This window comes from Anolis carolinensis, unplaced genomic scaffold (assembly GCF_035594765.1).
Source record: "Anolis carolinensis isolate JA03-04 unplaced genomic scaffold, rAnoCar3.1.pri scaffold_8, whole genome shotgun sequence".
NCBI classification, from domain to species: domain Eukaryota; kingdom Metazoa; phylum Chordata; class Lepidosauria; order Squamata; family Dactyloidae; genus Anolis; species Anolis carolinensis.
In genome coordinates this window covers 1,177,946-1,201,842 of record NW_026943819.1, presented here as the reverse complement: position 1 = coordinate 1,201,842, position 23,897 = coordinate 1,177,946, and the positions used below count along the sequence as shown (strand labels likewise).

General features: G+C 44.8%; 3 protein-coding genes across 7 annotated transcripts; 1 reads left to right on the top strand and 2 right to left on the bottom strand.

Moving 5' to 3' along the window:
- Positions 1-110: 110 nt before the first annotated feature.
- On the top strand, positions 111-13,859 carry hmbs (hydroxymethylbilane synthase). Of its 4 annotated transcripts, none has more exons than XM_062961221.1 (14): positions 111-258; positions 5,321-5,380; positions 8,277-8,349; positions 8,453-8,502; positions 8,591-8,646; positions 9,891-9,968; positions 10,203-10,280; positions 11,086-11,161; positions 11,501-11,614; positions 11,709-11,747; positions 12,185-12,304; positions 12,380-12,433; positions 13,012-13,098; positions 13,403-13,859. In XM_062961221.1, the coding sequence occupies exons 1-14, from the start codon at positions 238-240 to the stop codon at positions 13,571-13,573; spliced, it is 1,077 nt and encodes a 358-aa protein (XP_062817291.1). In that variant the 5' UTR covers positions 111-237; the 3' UTR covers positions 13,574-13,859. The 4 variants fall into 4 exon arrangements, with proteins under 4 accessions (XP_062817291.1, XP_062817294.1, XP_062817292.1 ...); XM_062961224.1 differs by having other exon boundaries at positions 180-258; positions 5,321-5,381; positions 8,274-8,349; XM_062961222.1 differs by lacking the exon at positions 111-258 and adding an exon at positions 3,659-3,731.
- Positions 13,860-15,052: 1,193 nt separating this feature from the next.
- On the bottom strand, positions 15,053-16,102 carry LOC100564162 (late histone H2A.2.2). Its single transcript, XM_003230116.4, has one exon. It carries the CDS (start codon positions 16,004-16,006, stop codon positions 15,344-15,346), a length of 663 nt encoding a protein of 220 aa, XP_003230164.1. The 5' UTR covers positions 16,007-16,102; the 3' UTR covers positions 15,053-15,343.
- An 843-nt stretch (positions 16,103-16,945) lies between these two features.
- On the bottom strand, positions 16,946-23,582 carry dpagt1 (dolichyl-phosphate N-acetylglucosaminephosphotransferase 1). 2 transcript variants are annotated; one of them, XM_016999081.2, is made up of 10 exons: positions 23,371-23,582; positions 22,353-22,709; positions 22,097-22,217; positions 21,021-21,234; positions 20,739-20,885; positions 19,927-20,011; positions 19,645-19,833; positions 18,496-18,583; positions 17,667-17,822; positions 16,946-17,565 (listed from the first exon to the last, which is right to left on the bottom strand). In XM_016999081.2, the coding sequence occupies exons 2-10, from the start codon at positions 22,505-22,507 to the stop codon at positions 17,500-17,502; spliced, it is 1,221 nt and encodes a 406-aa protein (XP_016854570.1). In that variant the 5' UTR covers positions 22,508-22,709; positions 23,371-23,582; the 3' UTR covers positions 16,946-17,499. The 2 variants fall into 2 exon arrangements, with proteins under 2 accessions (XP_016854570.1, XP_003230162.1); XM_003230114.4 differs by having other exon boundaries at positions 22,353-22,692.
- Positions 23,583-23,897: the final 315 nt, after the last annotated feature.

Here is a 23,897-nt window from a genome sequence, read left to right as displayed (position 1 = left end):
TAATGCCCAAAATGCAATCATAAAAACAAAACGGTAGAAACAGATCCATTAATAACATGGTTCCAAGCATGGCAGTCCCTGGGGCGGGGCCTAGTGCCGAGGGGGCGTGGCTTGAGAGCCTGGATGGGGCGGGGCCTGCGCGGGAAGTGACGCCGCGGGCGAGGGGCGGGGCCTGCTGGAGCTGCTTGCCCTCTCAATGGGACCGGCGTCGAGGTGACGGAGCTCCTCCGCCCCGCCATGGCGAGCGGCGAGGCCCCGGTGAGTGGGAGCCGCGGGTGGTGGTTTAAACTAGGCCCAGCTTGGGCCCTCCCTTCAGGGGTTTTGGACTACAATTCCCAGCATTCTTAAGGGCCTGAGGCCCCTTCCTTTTCCCCCTCAGCCGCTTAAGCGGCTGAGGGGGAAAAGGAAGGGGCCTCAGGCCCTTAGGAATGCTGGGAGTTGTAGTCCAAAACCCCTGAAGGGAGGGCCCACGTTGGAATAAATGTTTCCCATTTTTGATAGAACCAAGTAGGAAATAATGACAACGTTCTGGATTATCCAACGCATTTTTGTAGTCAATGTTTTCAATATATCATGATATTTTGGTGCGAAATTCATAAATACAGTAATTACTACGTAGCATTACTGCATATTGAACTACTTTTTCTGCCAGATTTGTTGTATAACATGATGTTTTGGTGCTTAATTTGTAAAATCATAATTTAATTTGATGTTCAATAGGCTTCTCCTTAATCTCTCCTTATTATCCAACATATTCACTTATCCAACATTCTGCCGGCCCGTTTATGTTGGATAAGTGAGACTCTACTGTATTATTAAACAGAGGCTGCATGGCCATCTATCGGGAGGGATCAGTTGGTGTCATTTGTAACCAAGGAACAAAAATCGTGTTACATAGATAGCTCTGGTATCTTCCTCTCCCTGGTGGCACTGACACTACTTGCACTTTTGGCCCAGGTTCTTTTGGAGCCAACCCAAGATTTTATCATTTATTTATTGTATGTGATCTTTTATGATTTGTTTTATTGTTGATTGACTTGTTTTATTGCTTTGTTTTTATATTTTCTGATGTCTGGGCTGGGCCCCATGTAAGCCGCCTCAAGTCCCTTCGGGGAGATGGGGCAGGGTATAAAAATAATATTATTATTATTATTACATAGTGTTGTTATCATTATTATTATTATTATTATTATTAAGCAGAGGCTGGATGGCTGTCTGTCAGGAGGGATCAGATGGTGTCATTTGTAACCTAGGAACAAAAATCATGTTACATAGTGTTGTTGTTATTATTATTATTATTATTATTAAGCAGATGATTGTCTGTCGGGAGGAATAAGGTAGTGTCATTTGTAACTGAGGAATCAAAATCGTGTTGTATAGTGTTTTATTATTATTATTGTTATTATTAAGCGGAGGCTGGATGGCTGTCTGTCGGGAGGGATAAGGTAGTGTCATTTGTATCCGAGGAATCAAAATCGTGTTGTATAGTGTTTTATTATTATTATTATTGTTATTATTAAGCGGAGGCTGGATGGCCGTCTGTCAGGAGGGATCAGGTGGTGTCATTTGTAACTGAGGAATAAAAATTGTGTTACATAATGTTATATTATTATTATTATTATTATTATTAAGCAGAGGCTGGATGGCCATCTATCAGGAGGGTTTCGGTGGTGTCTTTTGTAACGTGGGAACAAAAATTGTGTTACATAATTTTATATTATTATTATTATTATTATTATTATTAAGCAGAGGCTGGATGGCCATCTATCAGGAGGGTTTCGGTGGTGTCTTTTGTAATGTGGGAACAAAACTTGTGTTACATAATTTTATATTATTATTAAGCAGAGGCTGGATGGCTGTCTGTCAGGAGGGATCAAGTGGTGCTTTTCCTGCCTGGCAGAATGAAAGGGGGCTGGGCTGGATGGCCTTGGAGTGCCCCTTCCACCTGTGGCTTTCCCTGATTCTATCCCGTGGATCTAGAGCTGCTCCTGCTGCTTCTTGCACAATCGGCCCTTGTGTGGCAACTTCCCTTTTGCACAATCCAACCTCCAAGCCATAATCCCGTGGGTTGGAAGCGCTGCGTGAGCTCTTGCTGCAGAAATCGTTAATTGATACCTTGATATGTCATTAAAGGCCAGCCGTGCCAGAGCATTGCCAATATCGGTGGGTGATTGTGGAAGGCCCCGATGACACAACCGAGTGCTTCACTGGCTCTCAATAAAATGGGATAGCACTTTGTGCAATGGACAGCAGAAGAACGTCCTGGTGGAAATAGTGAAATATGTTGCCTTGGAGTCTAGGGGAGTCTCTTTCTATGGATGTTTTTAAGCAGAGGCTGGATGGCCATCTGTCGGGAGGGCTTGGATGGTGCTTTCCCTTTACAGCAAAAGGGGCATGGGCTGGGTGGCCTTTAGAGGTCTCTTCCAGCTCTAGGATTCTATTATTATTATTATTATTATTATTATTATTATTATTATTATTATTATTACAGTAGTGTCTCACTTATCCAACACTCATTTACCCAACATTCTGGATTATCCAAGCCATTTTTGTAGTCAATGTTTTCAATACATTATGATATTTTGGTGCCAAATTCATAAATACAGTAATTACTACATAGCATTACTGCGTATTGAACTACTTTTTCTGTCAAATTTGTTGTATAACATGATGTTTTGGTGCTTCATTTGTAAAATCATAACCTAATTTAATTTTTAATAGGCTTTTCCTTAATCCCTCCTTGTTATCCAACATATTCGCTTATCCAATGTTCTGCCGGCCAGTTTATATTGGATAAGTGAGACTCTACTGTATTATTATTAAGCAGGTACAGGATGGCCATCTGTCAGGAGGGCTTGGATGGTGCTTGCCCTTTCTTGATTAAGGGGGTGTTGTTATTATTATTATTATTATTATTATTATTATTATTATTATTATTAGGGATTGGACTGCATGGCCTTTAGAAGTTTCTTCCAACTCTAATATTATTATTTTATTAAGGAGGCACTGGATGGCCATCTGTTGGGAGGGTTTGGATGGTGCCTTCCCTTTTATTGCAAAAGGGAGTTGGACTGGATGGCCTTTAGAGGTCTCTTCCAACTCTAGGATTCTATTATTATTATTTATTATTATGACACAGCAAACAAGATAGATATGCTGGATTTCGTTTCACAAAATCACAAGTCGAACACTTCCCAAGTGTCTAGGACTGTGTGATGTATTTTCGGATGATGTGTGCAGATCCCAGTAGGGTGGCCTTTTGCAGTTGGCAGATTATTATTATTATTATTATTATTATTATTATTATTATTATTAAGCAGGCTCTGAATGGCCATCTGTTGGGAGGGATCAGTTTGTGTTTTTCCTGCATGGCAGAAGGTGATTGGTCTGGATGTCTCCCAAGTCTATGATTCTATTATTATTATTATTATTATTATTAGTAGTAGTAGTAGTAGTAGTAGTAGTAAAGGGTTGGACTGGACTTGGATGGTACCTTCCCTTTTATTGCAAAAGGGGGTTAGACTGGATGGTCTTCAGAGGACCCCATTGCCAGCCTCCTGCCTGACTTTTGTGGCTGCCTTGCCTTGGCCTTGCTTATCTCAGGCTCCAGGTTGGGCTGGGTTTGCAAGGAGGGGCCACCAGGCAAGGCAAGGCAAGCCGCACAGGGGCTTCCTCCCACTTTGCTCCCCATCCAAGACCTTTCCAGCACGAGGATGGCCAAGCAGGGCCAGGTAAGGGCTGCGGTCAGGCATCATTACATTATTAGGAATTGTGGGAGTTGAAGTCCGAAACACCCGGAGGGCCGGAGTTGGCCCATGATCATAGAATAGTAGGGTCTCTTCCAACTCTACTATTCTATAATCATGGGCCAACTCCGGCCCTCCGGGTGTTTCGGACTTCAACTCCCACAATTCCTAATAATGTAATACAATAAGGTAAAGGTAAAGGTTTCCCCGACGTTAAGTCCAGTCGTGTCCGACTCTGGGGGTTGGTGCTCATCTCTATTTCTAAGCCGAAGAGCCGGTGTTGTCCATAGACACTTCCGAGGTCATGTGGCCACTGGCAGGACTGCATGATTTGCATGTTTTCGAACTGCTAGGTTGGCAGGAGCTGGGGCTATCAGCGAGCGCTCATTCCGCTCCCGGGATTTGAACCTGGGACCTTTTGGTCCGCAAGTTCAGCAACTCAGCACTTTAACACACTGTGCCACCAGGGGCCCCATACTGTATATTATATTGTATATGTAATACAATATAATACTACTACTAATACTGCAATATAGTACTACTAATATATTAAATATATTAAATATAATTACAACTGATAATATAGTAGAGTCTCACTTATCCAAGCCTCGCTTATCCAAGATTCTGGATTATCCAAGCCATTTTTGTAGTCAATGTTTTCAATATATCGTGATATTTTGGTGCTAAATTCGTAATTACAGTAATTACAACATAGCATTACTGCGTATTGAACTACTTTTTCTGTCAAATTTGTTGTATAACTTGATGTTTTGGTGCTTAATTTGTAAAATCATAACCTAATTTGATGTTTAATAGGCTTTTCCTTAATCCCTCCTTATTATCCAAGATATTCGCTTATCCAAGCTTCTGCCAGCCCGTTTAGCTTGGATAAGTGAGACTCTACTGTATATAATGATATACTGTTTTATGATTGTATGTTTTGAGTTGTCATGTTTTTGATTGTGAGCCGCTTTGAGTCTCCCTAAGGAGAGATAAAGCAGGATATCAATTAATAATAATAATAATAATAATAATAATAATAATAATAATAATAATAATAATAATAATAATAACTGCAAAAGGCCACCCGACTGGGATCTGCGCGCATCATCTGAAAATACATCACACAATCCTAGATGCTTGGGAAGTGTTCGACTTGTGATTTTTTGATATGAAATCCAGCATATCTATCTTGATTGCTGTGTCATACAATGTTGTTGTGTCAATAATAATAATAATAATAATAAATCCAGCATGTCTGTCTTGTTTGCTGTGTCATAATAAAATAATAATGGCCTGCCTTGCAGTGCAGAACAGTATGAGTTGCCCCAGAGTAATAATAAAAAGTCCGCATGTATTTTCAGTGCCTCCCAGGTTTTGGGGTGCGTTTGCTCATTCTCCGCCGACAGCTGTTTGGCGTTGAAGCTGTTTTTGTTATAATTCCTCACGGCAATTCTGTCAGTGGTAATAACATGGTTGTGTTCTCGTTGGTTTTCCTAGCCTTCTAGTCCGCTCCAACGTACGGCAAGGTTTCCTATGTAATTCTGGAAGTAACTGTCGGTCTTTCTTTGCAGGAGAAGAATGGGAATGGCTTGAAGAATCAGACTATCCGCGTCGGGACCAGGAAGAGCCAGGTATGGACATTGCCGTCCCTTGCTGCCGCCGTCCATCTGTCCTGGCTCGTTATAGAATCATATAGTTAGGAGATATCCGAACCCATTCTGACCTTGAGGAAGGCACAATCCAAACCCTCCCAACAGATGGCCTAGAAATCTCCAAAGAAGGATTTTGTTCCTAGGTTATCAATGGCATTATTTCTAAATTGGTTCTATCTTAAAAACACGAAAGTTTATTAAACTGCACAAACTTTGTGTTTGCTGCATACCCTGCAATAGTTTTCCAATGAATTTCTCATTGAGTTTCAACTTAATTTGTGCCACAAAAACAAAGTTTCTGGAGTACAGCAACTACGTTCAAAGTAAGGACCGCGTAATTAAAGACGAAATAACGCTTTTGAACCAGGAACAGGAAATATTTCACATTTTGTTCCATAGTGTTATAGAGACCCTCAAGGGCCGTCCAGTCCAAGCCCATTCCGCTGTTGAGGAAGACACAATCTGAGCCCTCCCGACAGATGGCCACACAGCCTCTGCTTAACAACCTCCAGAGAAAAGAGACTCCCTGCCTTGCCAAGCAGCTCTTTCCTCCAGGATGTTCTTTGTTAAGTTCCTACTGAGACCGTGGAAGGGACCCTTAGGCCACGCTCAGCCTCAGAGGCAGTTGCGGTAGATGCTATCTCTGGGCTCAGCCGAACAATGGAGGGGTCGCGATAGGGCCCTACCCAAGAGTCGGAGGGCTTATCTCCTCCAGCCACTTGGCTCTATCAACATCGAGGCCTGCAAACAAGCCCCCGCCCTGAACAGAGGCCTTGCACAAGGCATGGCTGCAGTGTTGGCCTTCATGGTACTCTTGGTTGCTGATACATATAATAATAGTAATAGTACTAGTCATAATAATAATAATACTATGTAACATGGAAAATGTTCTGTTCCTGGCTTGAAAGTGTTATTTCCTGTTTAATGGTGCGGCCCTTACTTTGCAAGTAGTCGTTCTACCTCATAGTTGAGACACTATGAGATATTCATTGAAAAACTACATCCAAATGTGCTGCACAATATCCCTCCCCGCAAAGACAAAGTTTTGGCAGTTTAATAAACCTTTTGTATGTTTTTGGGATAGAATCAATTAGGAAATTATTATTATTATAATTATTATATTTATATTGATATTTATACTCTGTCTCCCCAAAGGGTACTAAAAGCAGCTTGACATAAAAGCATTAGCATACAATTTAAATTATTATTATTATTATTATTATTGTTATTTTTATTATATTTATTTATACCCTGCTTTACCTCCCCAAAGGGGACTCAAAGCATATATATATATATATATATATACTCAAAGGACCTTTTCATGGGATGCCCATAGGATCTGGAAGGACCTGCTGGAAGCGATTCAACAGCCAAACAGAATTAAATACTTGTCTTGTCCAGCAGGCCAGCCTAGTCCATTTTGAAATGTGAATGCTAAATTGACATTTTATTAATATGAATAATTTTAATATTCATCTTACATGCGTGTGTTTTCATCGATGCCTCTTAATATATGTGTCTTTTTATTTATGCATTTCAACTAAGGCAGGTAAGAAGCTAAATAGCAATAGTCGTTGCTGCATGTGTTGTTATTGCTCTATTTCTTCCATTGTAAGAGGTCATGGACAGTAAGGTGCAACCCAGTTTCAGTAGCAACAGCAGAAATATGTAAAATGCACCTACGATTCCAAGACGCACCCTATTTTTTTAGCTGCGAGTCTTAGAAAGGAAGAAATATTTCAAAAGGAAGCCTTACAATGGAAGAAATAGTGTTGTTGTTGTTTTGTTGTTGCTGCTGTTATAAATGTCATTTCCTACATAGTGTACATATGTAGAATTATTTATATTACTACATAGTATATTATAATAAATATAATATATTCATTATATCATCATATAAATAATCATGAATACATGTTCTATTAAATTAAATATAATAGTAATTAATATGAAATGTAAACCTCCCTGGCTCCAAGCTGGGAGGTGTGCTTTTGCAAACTCTTTTGCATATAATAGGTTAAGAATGGCAACTACAAAAGTGAAGTTTCTGGAGCATAACTATGTACTTTCAAAGCAAGCACTGCACACTTAACCGGAATAGCCCTTTCAAGCCAGGAACAGGACATTTTTCAAATTACCGTATATACTCAAGTATTAGCCAACCCGAATATAAGCCGAGGCACCTAATTTTACCACAAAAACTGGGAAAACGTATTAACTCGAGGGTGGTAAATGCAGCAGCTACAGGTCAAATTCAAAAATAAAAATAGATATTAATAAAATTGCATGATTTGAGGCATCAGTAGGTTAAATGTTTTTGAATATTTATATAAAACTGTAATTTAAGATAATAATAAGACTTTAATAAGATAAGACTGTCCAACTCTGAATACCTATATACTCAAGTATAAGCCGACCTGAATAGAAGCCGGCCAGGACTCTCACTCGAGTATAAGCCGAGGGGAGCTTTTTCAGCCCTAAAAAGGGCTGAAAAACTAGGCTTATACTCGAGTATATTCAGTATGTTGCATATTATTATTACTATTATTATTATTATTTATGGTGTGTATGGGCAGCCAAGAACATGTTAAATAGTGTTATTATTTTATTACAGACAATACAATAGACAATTCATTTTATTTATTACCACATTAGCCATATCAATACACTTGACACACACTCACACAGCATACAACCCACATTACAACCCAAGTTAAAGTAATCAAGGTGTTAACAAGCTGTTATCAAGATCCAGATCCAATATCCCTACAGTTTACCCCAATTGACTCCAAATATGCAGTTAATGTTGTTACCGATTGCATCGGATACGGGAAGGACTCTAAATGATATATATTGATCTGGGCCTTTTTTGCAGCTGGCCCGTATCCAGACGGACAGCGTGGTGGAGATGCTGCAGAAGCACCATCCTCAGCTGCACTTCGAGATCAGTGAGTGTGCCTTTGCTTTTCCCCTTTGGCCCTTTCCTCGTAGCCTTTGACCGCCTTGGCCTCTTGACCTAATGATGCTTTGCTTTTCCTTCCCCGTCCGCAGTCGGCATGACAACCACGGGAGACAAGATCCTGGACACCGCACTGTCCAAGGTGAGCCACGTTCCCTTTGCAACTCCCTCCCTCCCTTTTCATTTGGGCAAACGCAGCCCTGACCGTAGTCTCCTCTTTCCCGTCCCAGATCGGAGAGAAAAGCCTCTTCACCAAAGAGCTGGAAAACGCCTTGGAAAGGAACGAGTGAGTGATCTGCACCTGGGATCCAAAGTCCCCTCCCCTTTAATCATCATCACCATCATGTATTTATTTATTTACTAGCTTGGGTTCCTAGGTTATTTGAAAAAGGCATTGCTTGTTTGTTTTTGGATGTTATGAATGGACCCATTACAGGCTGGTGAAGGTACTGCAAATCCCATCGTCCATGGTCCATCCTCCCCCAAATTGCACCAAGACGTAAAGTGGGTCACCGGGGGGAGGCTGGTCCATTTGCCAAATTTCATCCAGGTCCCTCATTTGTGGGGATTTCCGTCGTCTCTGGAAGTCGGAGCCCTGGCCAAAAAAATACACCAGCACCTGCATACATACATACAAACAAACATACCAAGAAACACTGACTTTTTATTATAGATATAGATAGATATAGATGTAGATGACCCACCTCTCCTTGCGGGTAATGCACACATATCTATAACAACACAAAACAATAATGTATGTGTATATACTCACAAGGAGTGTAACACAAACCTGGTTTCTACAACTTTACATGAGAGTAAGTTACTTCAAACTATATTACATATAAAGAAATTACTTTCAGAATATCAAAAGTAAAGTTACAGTTTCCATGTCATAATCCAACAAAGGATATAATGTTCAAGGAGTAAATAACAGACATAAAGAGACAACCAAGTCCATATTATTCCTGGAGCTGTGTGAAATCTTGGGCTGATGTCAATCGTAGTGAAGAAATTCAGTCTCCAAGATAACAGCTTCTATTTTCAAAGAAATTCTTTTGGAGACCTTGTTTTGTACCAGTCTTGGCATTGCATATCATACGAAGAATTTCTTTGGATATAGAAGCTGTTATCTTGGAGACTGAATTTCTTTACTAGGATTGACATCGGCCCAAGATTTCACGCAGCTCCAGGAATAATATGGACTTGACCATCTCTCCTTGCAGCCTCACAGCATAGTCCAAACAGCGAGATAAAAACAAGCCCTATTAAAATCCCTATCACAGATACACACCGGGGATTATAATTCACTGACACAATGAATGTAGGTCATGCTTTTCCCGGAGGGACATGGGCTACTTTCCTGCACGGCTGACCTGGGCAGATTGGGAAACTGAGCTGGATTCGATCCCGGCCACACCTTTGAGATTGGCACCTGCCTCCTCCTCTTCCTTTGGCCCCATTGGGCTCTATGTGGTGCTGCCTTCCGTCTCCATATTGTCCATCTGCAATGTCTTCCTCCTCCGATTGCAGGGTTGACTTGGTGGTCCACTCCCTGAAGGACCTGCCCACCTCTCTCCCGCCTGGATTCACCATCGGAGCCGTCTGCAAGTGAGTGCCCTGGACAGACTCTGTCTTCACTGCCAACTACACCAAATATGTCGGGGAGGGTCTTTTGTTCCGTGTCCATCTCCTGGGCCTCCCGATTTCCCTTTTCCCTCCAGATAAGACTTGGTTCTGCTCCTTGTGAGAACTGCAACTCCCAGCATTTCTGGGGACTGTAGCCTGAGAAAAACATGGCCTTTGCCCTTGAAACTGCCCGTCTTTGTTGTCCTTCCTTCGCAGGAGGGAAAACCCGCACGACGCTGTTGTCTTTCACCCGAAGCACGTCGGCAAAACGCTCAGCAGCCTCCCAGATAAAAGGTGAGCCTTTTAGGGTTATAGAGAGAGAATTATCAAAGGAGACGAGGACATGTATCAATATGGCTTTGTTGCAGCTAGACCGACAATAACAGCAGCATGGAAAGGTGAAGCAGATCCATCTAAAAAGAATTGGAGTGAAAAGTTATTTGAATATGTTCAAATGGCCAAGCTATTGAATTTGAATTTTGGGTAGAGTTTATGAGACATGGGACTCACAGTGAGCAGTGTTGGAAGTCATGGATGGATACGTTCACGGGAAGGGAAAGATTGGATAGGATATTGCAATGTATTTGTTTGGGGAAACAACGTTTTTGGATTAGATATACAGTAGAGTCTCTCTTATCCAAACCTCGCTTATCCAAGCCTCTGGATAATCCAAGCCATTTTTGTAGTCAATGTTTTCAATACATCGTGATATTTTGGTGCTAAATTCGTAGATAGAGTAATTACAACATAACATTACTGCGGATTGAACTACTTTTTCTGTCAAATTTGTTGTATAACATGATATTTTGGTTCTTAATTTGTAAAATCATAACCTAATTTGATGTTTAATAGGCTTTTCCTTAATCCCTCCTTATTATCCAAGTTATTCGCTTATCCAAGCTTCTGCCGGCCCATTTAGCTTGGATAAGTGAGACTCTACTGTATTTGTTTATCTCTAGATGTTTCTCCTTTTTATATTTTGTATCCCAAATGCAATGTATTTTTAAAAAAGAGAGGAGCCTTGCAGGTGGAGTATTCCTCCACAAACACAGAGCCAAGCTGATATCTGCCCGCCTTCTTTCTTTGGTCTCTTCCGCAGTGTGATTGGGACCAGCTCCCTTCGCCGGGCGGCTCAGCTGAAGAGGGCCTTCCCGCAGCTGCAGTTCAAGGACATCGTATCTTTTCTTTTGCTCAAAGACGCTGCTTTGAAGCACATTATAGGTGGTGGAGAATTACCTTCTTAGGCAAGAGGACATTACTAATACTATGCTTATTATTATTATTGTTGTTGTACTATGTAACACGGTTTTTGTTCCTGGGTTATAAATATCATTTCCTAATTGGTTCTATCATAAAAACCTGGGAAAAGTTTGTTAAACTGTAAGGAGGAACATCCTGCCATTGCACATTTTGCTTTGAGTCCCGATCTGGGAGAAAAGCAGGATAGAAATAAATAGATTAGAGCATGGTCTGCCCTGGAAAGGCTCATTTTCCCTAACGGGCCGCCTGCACAGAGGGGCAACCTGAACACCCGCTTGAAGAAGCTGGACGAGAAGGACGACTTCAGCGCCATCGTTCTGGCCACGGCCGGCCTGCGGCGCATGGGCTGGGAGGACCGCATTGGCCAGGTGAGCGGGGAGAAGGGATTTGTCCATCCGCCTGTCTGCAACTGGGCTCTCGTTCCCCGTCCAGACTGACCTCCCTTCGCTTCCTTCCTTCCAGATTCTGACTCCCATGGAGTGCCTCTATGCTGTTGGACAGGTTTGTGTGGTAGCGATGCGCAATCCATTTTAAAAAATGGTTCAAAAGTCATTACGAAATGGGGGGCACTGGCATTATTGCTGTCATTGCATATGGCATTGGATGTTTGCCATCATTGTTTTTGGAAGCTGCCCTGAGTCCCTTCAGGGAGAGAGGGCAGGTTAAAAATAAAGTATTATTATTGGGTTGCTGTGAGTTTTCCGGGCTGTATGGCCATGTTCCAGAAGCATTTTCTCCTGATGCTTTGTCCACATCTATGGCAGTCATCCTCAGAGGTTGTGGGCGAAGTGTCAGGAGGAAATACTTATGGAAAATAGCCATACAGCCCGGAAAATTCACAGCATCCCAGTGATTCCAGCCATGAAAGCCTTTGACAACACATTACTATTATTATTCCTAATGTTTATGTCAAATCTTTTTCCCCTTTCTCTCTCCAGGGCGCATTAGCCGTGGAAGTGAGAGCCAGGGACCAGGAGATCCTAGAGATGGTGTCCGTCCTGCATGACGGGGAAACCGTGCTGCGCTGCATTGCGGAGCGGGCCTTCATGAAGCACTTGGTGAGTCCAGGGCTGGAAGGAAAGAAGGGAGGAAGGAAGGAGCATTGAGTGATCTCCCTTCACTTTCCTTTGCAGGAGGGCGGCTGCAGTGTCCCTGTGGCAGTGAGCACCACGCTGAAGGACTCCCAGGTAAGGCTAGAAACAAAGATGATAATAAATAATGCTAATAATTTATAATAATCTATAACAATAATAATAATATGTATTAATAATAGGGCAGTCTGTTCAGTAGTTGCAGCTAGTGGTAAATAGTAATGTAGAATAAATATAATAATAATGCGACCCCCGAGCAGGAGAGAATACTTCTGGAACATGGCCACACAGCCCGAAAGACATACAACAACCCTGTGATCCCAGCCATGAAAGCCTTCCAACAACAACAACATAGTAGTAGTAATAATAATAATAATAATAACGATCTGCCAACTGCAAAAGGCCACCCTGCTGGGATCTGCACGCATCATCCGAAAATACATCACACAGTCCTAGACACTTGGGAAGTGTTTGACTTGTGATTTGTGATATGAAATCCAGCATATCTATCTTGTTTGCTGTCATAATAAAATAATAATAATAATGGGGCAGCCTGGTCAGTGGCTGCAGTAGGTGGTGAGGCCTTTTGCCAGGCTTTAGCCACTCTCTGGGACCCCCAGTGTGTGACCCTTGCCTTTCCCTGCATCAGCCTCCCTCTGCTTGGCTTTCCCCAGTTATATTTGACCGGAGCCGTCTACAGCCTCGACGGATCGGAGAGCTTGTGCGAGACCATGCAGACAAACGTGAAATTCCCAATGGAGGTGAGTTCTACTCGCCCAAAAAAGGAAACAGCTTGGCCAACTAACACTCAGCCTCAGAGAAAGGCAGTTGGTAAACCTCCTGGGAACGAACTTCAGAAAAGAAAACCATGGTAAAGGTTGGTTGGGGTTGGCTTCCCCTTGAGGCTGAGAGAGCGTGACTTGGCCAATGCCATCCAAATCACTATCAATGTTAAGTCGACATTTTATTAGTAAGGATTTTAGTATGGGTTTTAATCTTGCGTGCATGTGTTGTCATCTGTGCCTCATAATATATGTGCCAACGGCGGTCTTGTATCGTGGTCAGGACGAGGAGGGTCCCGACGACAACATCCAGCACTTGGGCATCATGGCCCGGACGGAGCCTCGCGCGGCACAAGCGGCGGCCGAGAAGCTGGGCCTGGATCTGGCCGCACTGCTGCTGAGCCAAGGGGCCCGGCCCATCCTGGATGCCGCCCGACAACTCAACGCCGCCTGAGGCCCTTCAGGACTTGGCAATGCATCTCCATTGCCTCTGGATCCCAAGGCATCACGACACCCCTGGGGTGGGACTGCAGCGCCCGCCAGGGTCAAGGCTGAGGAGGAATGCTGGGTGTTGTAGTCCAGCATTTAACTAGTTGGTGCCGTCGGAAGATCCTTTCGCAGGCCTCCATTTGAAGTTTTTTAAATGCAGGCAACGAAGGGGGGTTTATTGCATAGAATCAAGTGTCTTAATGTATGCAGCTGCATAATATATATAAACGATTAAAGAGATTTACGATAGAGAGCGGTGGTTGAGGTTTGTATTGGATGCCCAAATGGAGCCAAAGCAAACTCTTGTATGCTCCTTGGAGCTGAGGAGCAGACATATGGAAGGGAGCTCTTGAGAATTGCAGATTTTAAGGATTTATTTTATTAATCAACCCTATTTTTATCAAATTTACCTCCGTAAGATTATCCTAAAGCAGGCATGGGCAAACTTCAGTCCTCCAGGTGTTTTGGACTTCAACTCCCACAATTCTTAACAGCCTCAGGTTCCTTTCCCCCTGGTGGTGCAAGGGGCCAAACCTGGAGGTCTTTGTTTCGAATCCAATGAGTACAGATCAGTTCCAGCTCCCCATTGCGGGGGCACAAGAGTTCTCCCACAAAGATGATAAAACGTCAAAACATCCAGGGAACGTCCTTGCAGATGGCCAATTCTCTCACACCAGAAGCAACTTGCTGTTTCTCAAGTTGTTTCAGACATGAAATAATAAGTGTTCTATGCTAATGGTGTAACATATACATACAATATTGATATTATAATTTAATACAATATACTGTAGAGTCTCACTAATCCAAGCCTCGCTTATCCAAGCCTCTGGATAATCCAAGCCATTTTTGTAGTCAATGTTTTCAATATATCATGATATTTTGGTGCTAAATTCGTAAATACAGTAATTACTACGTAGCATTACTGCGTATTGAACTGCTTTTTCTGTCAAATTTGTTGTATAACATGAAGTTTTGGTGCTTAATTTGTAAAATCATAACCTAATTTGATGTTTAATAGGCTTTTTCTTAATCTCTCCTTGTTATCCAAGATATTCGCTTATCCAAGCTTCTGCCGGCCCGTTTAGCTTGGATAAGTGAGACTCTACTGTAATAGCAATACAATATATAATTTATAAAAATATTGTAATATAGTGTATAATATACCTGTATATATGTGATTGTACAAACTTGTAAATTTTAATTTAAGTGGCATGGAGATAAAGTGGCATATAAATTTACATTCTAGACTTGGAAGGGAAATTTTGAACTCCCAGTGGCCAGGAATTCCAAAAAGCCCACAAAAGCGGTTAGACCAGCGTTTGGGAAGGAGGTCCTTCTTCCCAAGGAAAGACTCTCCCCGTACAATCTGCAACCGGAAGTACGATGAGAATGTGGTCAACGGAACCGGAAGCGACCCCCCCCACTCAAGACAAAACACGAGATGTTCAAAAAACTAAAAAGAAACCTTTAATGAGTGAGAGAGTGAAGTCCCCAAAGACAGTGCAGTCCCTTGGAAGTGTCCACAGCAAGTTTCCCGGAAGTGTTGGGGGCCTGGTCTTCCACAAAGCCTTGAATGAAGGAGCGGAAGTTGCAAGCGGCGCCTCCAGTCCCAAAAGTAAGTCCAGTCCCTTCAAGCCGGAAGTGTTGGGGCCTCGCACTCCACGACTCGACTCCAGATGGTCAGAAGGGAAGAAGAGACGCCTCCGAGTCCTTTGGCGGGTGTGCCGGGCCGGGCCTAGTACTCCTGCGAGGCCTGGCTGGCCTTGAGCGGGGCCTTGGCCTTCTTCTCCTCCTTGTTCTCCTTCCCGCGCGGGAGGAGGGCGGCGTGGAGGTGGGGCAGGACGCCGCCCTGGGCGAAGGTGACGGTGCGGAGGAGGCGGGAGAGCTCCTCGTCGTTGCGGGCGGCCAGGGCCAGGTGCCGCGGGGCGATGCGGGCCTTGCGGTGGGCGCGCGCCGCCTCCCCGGCCAGCTCCAGCAGCTCCGCCGCCAGGTACTCCAGCACCGCCGCCAGGTACACCGCCGCCCCGCGACCCACGCGCTCCGCGTACCGCCCGCGCCGCAGCAGCCGCCCCACGCGCCCCACCGGGAACTGCAGCCCCGCCCGGGACGAGCCCGACTTGCCTCTCGACCTCCCGCGCACGCTCGCCATCGCCTCAGACAAGTGAGAGCCAAAGCCCGCGCAAACCGCTTTTATACCAGCCCGCGCCGCTTCCCCATTGGGCACCGTAGATTCCGCCCCGCGCTCCCATTGGCCCTGCCAGCGTTCCCCACTCGGCTGCTTCCAATGGGTGAGCAGCGCGCCAAATTCGTCAACGCCAAAGCCCACGCGGCTGCATTTAATAGCACGCCACGCTGTGGCTCTCCATTGGACGGTGCGGACTGGGCACCCCACTCCCATTGGCCCTGCCGGTACTCCCTCCCTCCTCAATGAGGAAGCAGAGCACCAAATTGTATCAGCCCGCGCTGCCTTCCCATTGGACAGCGCAGGCCACGCCCCACTCTCCTAATGGCCCTGCCGGCGTTCCTCAAATTCGTGACCGCCACTCCAGCTGCTTTCAATAGCAGACAGCGCTCTGGCTCCCTATTGGATGGCGCAGACCCCACCCCCGAGCTCCCATTGGCTCTGCCGGCACTCCCCTGGCACCTGCAGCCAATGGAGAAGCACCGCGCCAAATTCAAAAGGCAGGCATGTGGAACCAAAGCAAGGGAAAGGTGTTGTCGAAGGCTTTCATAGCCGGGATCACAGGGTTGTTGTATGTCTTTCGGGCTGTGTGGCCATGTTCCAGAAGTATTCTCTCCTGACGTTTCGCCCACATCTATGGCAGGCATCCTCAGAGGTTGTGAGGTATGGAAAAACTAAGCAAGGAAGGTTTATATATATCTGTGGGAAGTCCAGGGTGAGAGAAGAACTCTTTGTCAGTTGGAGGCCAGCGTGAATGTTGCAGTTAATCACCCTAATTAGCATTGGAAAGGTTTCTCTTGCCTGGGGGCATCCTTTGTGCAGAGTCATTAGCCGTCCTTGGGGCTCCTCTGCCCTCAGAGTGTTGCTTCCCTTCTACTGTTTTGATTTTTGAGTTTTTTAATACTGGTAGCCAGATAAAGGCTACCAATATTAAAACCTTTTCCAGGTAAAGGTTTTTCTCTGATGTTAAGTCCAGTGGTGTCCCACACTGTGGGGTGACGCTCACCTACATTTCTAAGCTGAAGAGCCGGCGTTGTCCATAGACGCCTCCAAGGCCATGGCTGCATGGACCGCCCAGCACTGTTGCCTCTCCCAACACATCACATCAAACAGGAGGCACGGAACTCAGATTCCCTGGAATAAGGACATCTTCTCTTTCCGTTCATGACTTTATTATAGTCTCTTGCCCTGCGCTCCCTCTTTGCGGTCCGCGCTCCTCCCCATCCCCGCACAACACATCCCCCAAAGGCAACAGAGGCCGGCTTCCACCCTCAAGGTGCAGTGACCGCTTGGTCTCCTCGTTCCCTCCCACGAAAGGATGGTGAAGAGAAGCACTGTATGAAGGGAGACTCAAGGGGGGCTCCAAGGAAGGCCTCAGTCCAGAGCAGGAGCCCCATTTTAACCAAAACACTCCTTCAGAAGGAAAGAGCAGATCGGGAACAACACGGGACATCCTTCTCCACGCTTCCCATCGTCCTTTCAAGCTTCGCATCCACTCATTTCGGACGAGGAATTGATTCCAGTTCCTTGTGAGAGGACGTTGCTGCCCGGCTGCATTCAAGGCAGTGGTTGGCAAAGTGCAGGGGAGGGGAAGGGGCCGCGCTGCGACAGGAAAGGCTCCGTCCTGCATCCGTGAGCTTCTGCGCAAACCCAGCCCCTTCCCGCTCCCCATTACGTCAGAGAAGGAGAGGCGGCTCCAGAAGCAAAGCTCAGACGTCGTAGAACAGCCGCACCAGTTGGTACCGGACGGAGAAGGCGACGACGCTCCCCACCACCTGCGTAACAAAGAGAACGCGGGCTGACCGTCACCCAAGGACCCAGTTACGAACAGCAATGGCGGATCTGACCTTTGAGAAAAGAGCAAACATCTCCTCACCTGCATCAGCAACAGCAGCACCGTCAGGTTTCTTTCTGCCGTCGGCCCGATTAGCTTGATCACGAAGTTAATGAGCGTCATGTTGTTGCATTCCAGGTATTCCCCGTCTTTGTCCACTCCCTGGCGTATGTCGACCAGGCGGAGTTTCTCAGAGACCTGGAAGGAATATAATACTAGTAATAATAACAATACTAATAATAATATATACTTTATTTATATTCCACTCTGTCTCCCCGAGGGGACTCAGGTGCATCTATATGGCAAACATTCAATGCTGTTATACAATTGACAGAAACAGGCGAGACATAAACAGAGGCAAGGTATGTTTATACTATTTTACCTGTTTTACATTGGTTTAATTATGCAGTATTTTATTATATGTTGAAACTGGGCTTGTCCCCATGTGAGCCACCTCGAGTCCCCTCTGGTGCGGGATATAAAAATAAAGTTGTTATTATTATTATTATTATTATTATTATTATTATTATTATTATTAGGCTTCCCACTTTCATTTCTGGCATCTGGAGCCTGTGCTTGACTCGGCCATGGGGAGATGCTGTCGTTCCATCCGGTCTGTCAATAGAACCATTGGCATGTTTGTCAGGGGCACCTTTTACCTCCGTACCTATTCATCTATTCACATACATATTTTCACTTTTATTGTGTGTTTTTGTATATATGCAAGCTTTGGAGAGCATAGGGAAGGCTTAACATCCCTTAGTGTTTCCTTTGTTGTCCGTGCTCCTCTTCAGAAGGTTTTGCTTCACTTTCTGTCCCTATGAGAATGGGACTTTTGCTAGGTAGGCAGAAGCTAGGCTGACGGCATTACCTTGAGGATGTGCTTTCCCAAAGGAGAGAGGCTTTTTGGCTTGAATCTGGAATAGCTCATCTCTAGCTTTCCTGTGTCAGGGTTGAACCTAGTGGCAAAACAGCAAGGAAAATAATATATTGTATATCTTTGGTTCTAAGGCGCGCTTTTTCCCTATATAAACATCTCTAAAATGGGGTGCGTCTTAAAATCGCAGTTATATATTATGTATTTTTTGCCGGTAGGGGTTGCACTGAAATTGGGGCGCATCTTACAATGGATGGCATCTTGCAACTGAAGAAATACAGTAGCATAGGGCTTTAGAAGAGCCCTAAAAACATGGTTATGTGCCCAGGCTTTCAACAAATAAACGATGAAGATGATACTATATGATTGTAATATGCTATACTAATAATACAATATAATAATATTAATTATATATTATATTTTACATGTAATATTACTAATAATATTACAATATATTGATACAGTACAATATAGTAATTTATTAACAGTATTGTACTATGCTAATAATATAATATTGTATGTAAATTTAATTTGTAAGCCACTCTGAGTCCCCTTCGGGGTGAGAAGGGCGGGATATAAATGTAGCAAATAAATAAATAAATACGGACTGACTCATGGATAAAGCAGGAGGTTACCGGATGAATGGATCTGAACATACGTATTTTTAAAATTTATATACTGTAATTTTATATTGAATTTAATAGTTTTTAACTGATTTTATCTATTGTGGATTGATTTTGAATAGACATCTAATTGTGCCAGTGTTGTAAGCCACCCTAAGTCCTTCAGGTGAGAAGGGCGGGATATAAATATTGGAAATAAATAAATAAATAAATAAACTCAGTAGAAGGTCATGCCAGCAAGCATTCAGTCAAATTAGAAGGATCTCATCAAGGCAGGGAATGTGTAACCCAAACAAAGACACCATTGGAGGAAAGGCATGTTTGCACCATCCGCTTGCCTGCAGAGATGACGCTGCCTGGTTTCCAGTGTTTACAACCGCAACACACAATCTTGGGAGAGGAAAAGGCAAGCTTTCTTTCCCTGGGAGGGAAATCTGACGATGCCAGCCTGGCAGCCGACACCTGCTGCTTTCCAAACAGACTCCAAACACATGCAGGGCCGTGAGTCAGCGTTAGTTACCTGGGCAACCGGTGGCGTGGGCAAGGGACGATGTGGAGGAGCTGCGGCAGCGAGTAGAGGAAGTTGAGCACTTGCGGGATGAAGAAGAGCAGCATGGTCTTGCTGAAGTGGCCCAGGATGCCCACCACGGCAAAGGTCATGCCCGCAAAGTAGCAGAAGGTGTCGCCCACAAAGGCCCGGGATGGGTACCTGCGCACGGGAGGCGGAAAGGGGAGAAGGCCAAGGCTGCAGGGACCCCCATCACCCACTCTTCCCTTTATTATAGCCCATGGAATCACTTACCAGTTGTGGTAGAGCAGCCCCAACGTGGTGAAGAAAAAGGGCATCATGAAGTAGAGGGAGAAGATGTGGTCGTCCCTGTAATCCCCTGCAAAGAAGGAGGGAAGGAAGGAACTGATATTTTTAATCTATTTATTTTAATCCATTGTGTGCATTTCTATAATTTTTATGGATAGGATTGTATCAATGCTGCTGGTGCTTTTATTGTCTGTTATGGATTTATTATTATTTTGCTTTTTACATGTGTGCCACTTTGAGTCCTGATCCAGGAGAAGAGTGGAAAATAAATTATTATTTTATTATGACACAGCAAACAAGATAGATATGCTGTGATAACACTTCCCAAGTGTCGAGGACTGTGTGAGGTATTTTTGGATGATGCATGCAGATCCCAGTCGGGTAGCCCTTTGCAGTTGGCAGATCATGCCAACTGCAAAAGGCCACCCTACTGGTGGCCTTTTGCATTAATATTATTTATAATATAATATCATATAATATAATAACATTATAATGTAATATTATTAATAACATAATATAATTATTATTTTGCAATATTCTTATTATTGTACTTTATTTATAGCCCCGCCCAATTTCCCCAAGGGAACTGAGGGCGGTTTCCAACAAAAATAACAAAAAGACAAATGTCCAGCAGAACAACGACTTTTTGAGTAAGGACCGCACAATTAAACAGGAAACAACACTTTGAAACCAGGAACAGAAAATTACATAATGTAATTGTCATCATCATAACAATATATATGATCTTGTGAAATCCTCTGCCAAACATTCCCTCTGTACCGTCCGCCCCTCCTCACCGCTGAGCTCGACCATGTTGAACGTGACAATCGAGGCCGCGATGACCAGCGACTGCCCGGCCTCCAGGCCGTTAATCCCAGCCAGGATGTTGATGGCGTTGGTGCAGAAGACGGCCAGCATGCCCATGTAGACGTAGTAGAGGATGCCTGCGAGGGAGAAACACGCCTGGTTTCCTTTCACCTTCACTCTCCATAGTCAAGATTGCAGAGGAAGGGAGGACGTGGACGACAGAGCCCATTGCAGCGCCAGCCAAGACCCTGCTCCCGCGGTGGAGGCCTTACCCAGGTCCAGGTGCATGCCCAGAAACATCCGGAAGGGCTTGGGCACCACGATGGTGGTGTTGCCGAAGTTGGTGAAATAGACCATGAGGAGGGGCAGGGAGGCCATGGTGGGCAGGAGCAGCTTGTGGCGCCAGCGCAGGTTGAGCACGTCGTCCGCGAAGCCCAGGAAGATCATGCAGCAGATGGCCAGGAGGGCCCCGATGAGGGCCACAAACTGCAGCAGGGCAGGGAGGGAAACAGGAGGCGTCAGGGCTGCAACCAGCTCAACAGTAATAATATTAATAATATATTATAATAATATCTCTAATATCCTAGGCCCTTGGGAAGAGCCCAATATTCAGAGACGAACACCAGATACTTGGATCTCATGTGCATGGGCGCTGTTATATACATGTAATTAATATAGTAATGATAATAATACAATAATAATATCTCTAATATCTTAGGCCTTTAGGAAGAGTCCAATATTCAGAGATGAAGCCCAGACACGTGGACCTAATGTGCATGCGTGCTGTGTTATTATGTACATGCAATAAATATAGTAATACTACTACTACTAACAATAATTGAGACATATTATTATTATTATCATTATCATCTCTAATATACTAGGCCCTTGGGAAGAGCCTGATATTCAGAGACGAATCTCAGAAACTTGGATATAATGTGCATGTGTGGTTATGTACATGTAAATACAATAATAATAAAATATCTGTAATTTCCGAGGCCCTTGGGAAGAGCCTGATATTCAGAGACAAACCGCAGAAACTTGGACCTAATGTGCATTCATGGTTATGTACATGTAAATATAATCACAATAAAATATCTGTAATTTCCGAGGCCCTTGGGAAGAGCCCGATATTCAGAGACAAATCTCAGAAACTTGGACCTAATGTGCATTTGTGGTTATGTACATGTAAATATAATAATAATAAAATATCTGTAATTTCTGAGGCCCTTGGGAAGAGCCCGATATTGAGAGACAAACCCCAAACACTTGGACCTCAAGTGTGTGCATGCTGTGTTGCTATGTACGTGTAACATATATACTAATGCTAATAATTGCAGGCGCTCACCTCATGGTGCGGGAAGGCCTTGCACTGCTCCTCCACCAAGCAGCTCAGGAAGGGCACCGGGATGAAGCAGAAGAGGATGATGAGGAACACGGCGCCGCTGATGACGCCTTGGGACTCTGGGCTGTGGACAGAGCGCAAAAGATGTTTTGCCATAGATGTGGGCGAAACATCGGGAGAGAATGCTTCTGGAACATGGCCACACAGCCCGGAAAACTCACAGCAACACATTATTATTATTATGAATTCTATGACTCACACGGGCTGCTTCGAGGTCTTGTTCAAGTCGAGGCCGAAGAGCTTGGCGGCAATGAAGTGGTCCTTGAAGGCCGGGATGAGGGTCAGGGTGGCCACGAAGCCCACCAGGGAGCCCAGGAAGTTGATGAGCAGCGGAATCAGCGGCAGCTTCCACATCTCCAAGGCGGGCGACACCCAACCCGAAGGGGTGGGGCGGAGTGGCCGGCTGCGGATTGGCGAAGCCTAGACGGGGTGGCCGCCGCAGGTTCCTTTTGGCAACACAGTGTCACTGACAGATTTTCCAGGCCACAAACAGGAACAGCAGGGTGCAGTGCCCGCCTTCATGGTGGGATTCCGGAGACCTGGAGCCAGAGGGAGACTAATAATAATAACAATAATAATAACTATTTATATCCCGCCCTATTTCCCCATGGGCACTCCCAGCATCCCCAGCATCTCACTGAAGGACCTACTCCAACTCCCAGAATCCCATAGCACGACTAACTACAACTCCTAGAACCCCATTGTACAACTAACCCAGTGCCCCATTACAGAACCAACTACAACTCCTAGCATCCCATAGCAACTAACCCAGCATCCCAATGCAGGACCTACGCCAACTCCCATCATCCCATTGCATGGCTAACCCAGAATCCCATAGCATGACTAACTACAACTCCCAGCACCCAATTGCACGACTAACCCAGTGCTCCATTGCAGAACCAACTACAACTCCCAGCATCCCATAGCATAACTAACCCAGCATCCCAATGCAGGACCTACTCCAACTCCTATCATCCCATAGCTTGGCTAACCCAGAATCCCATAGCACAGCTAACTACAACTCCCAGCACCCCATTGCACAACTAACCCAGTGCCCCATTGCAGAACCAACTACAACACCCAGCATCCCACTGCAGGACCTACTCCAACTCCCACTCCCATCATCCCATAGCATGGCTAACCCAGAATCCCATAGCACGACTAACTACAGCTCCCAGCATCCCACAGCATTAGGCCTCGGCCCCTCTTCCACTCACCGCTCCGACAAAGAGGTGCCCCGACCTCTCTTTCTCTCACCGCTTTCACTTCCGCGTTTCCGCCCGGACGCCTTACGCTGTGACACCCTGTCCCGGAGCATCATGGGAGGCGCGCTCCGAACGCCATCTTTGTTCCTGGCAACTTGCTTTCTTCCCCCAAGCGCCCGTTCTTCCCTCCCGAAGAGTTCCGCTTCAGAGAATAAACAACGCAATAGCGCGAATCTTGTCGAGGATTCGGTACGTTTTCACGGTAATAGCGGCGTCTGGAGGCGTCAACGCTGCCCGGACTAAAGATGGCGCCGGAAGCTCCCACGTGACCGCGGCTCCAGCCAGTTTCTGTATACGTCACCTCGCTCCCGATTGGCTGGTCGAGGCGCGCCTGTTGTGGGTGGGGTCATCAATTTAAAGGGACAGGGGGGATTATTTTGGATCTTCCTCTACTCTGTGGATCTACAATAATCCTGTCCATAGTAATCATAATACGTATAATAATAATAAATATATTACTATTAAGAGTGAAATATAAT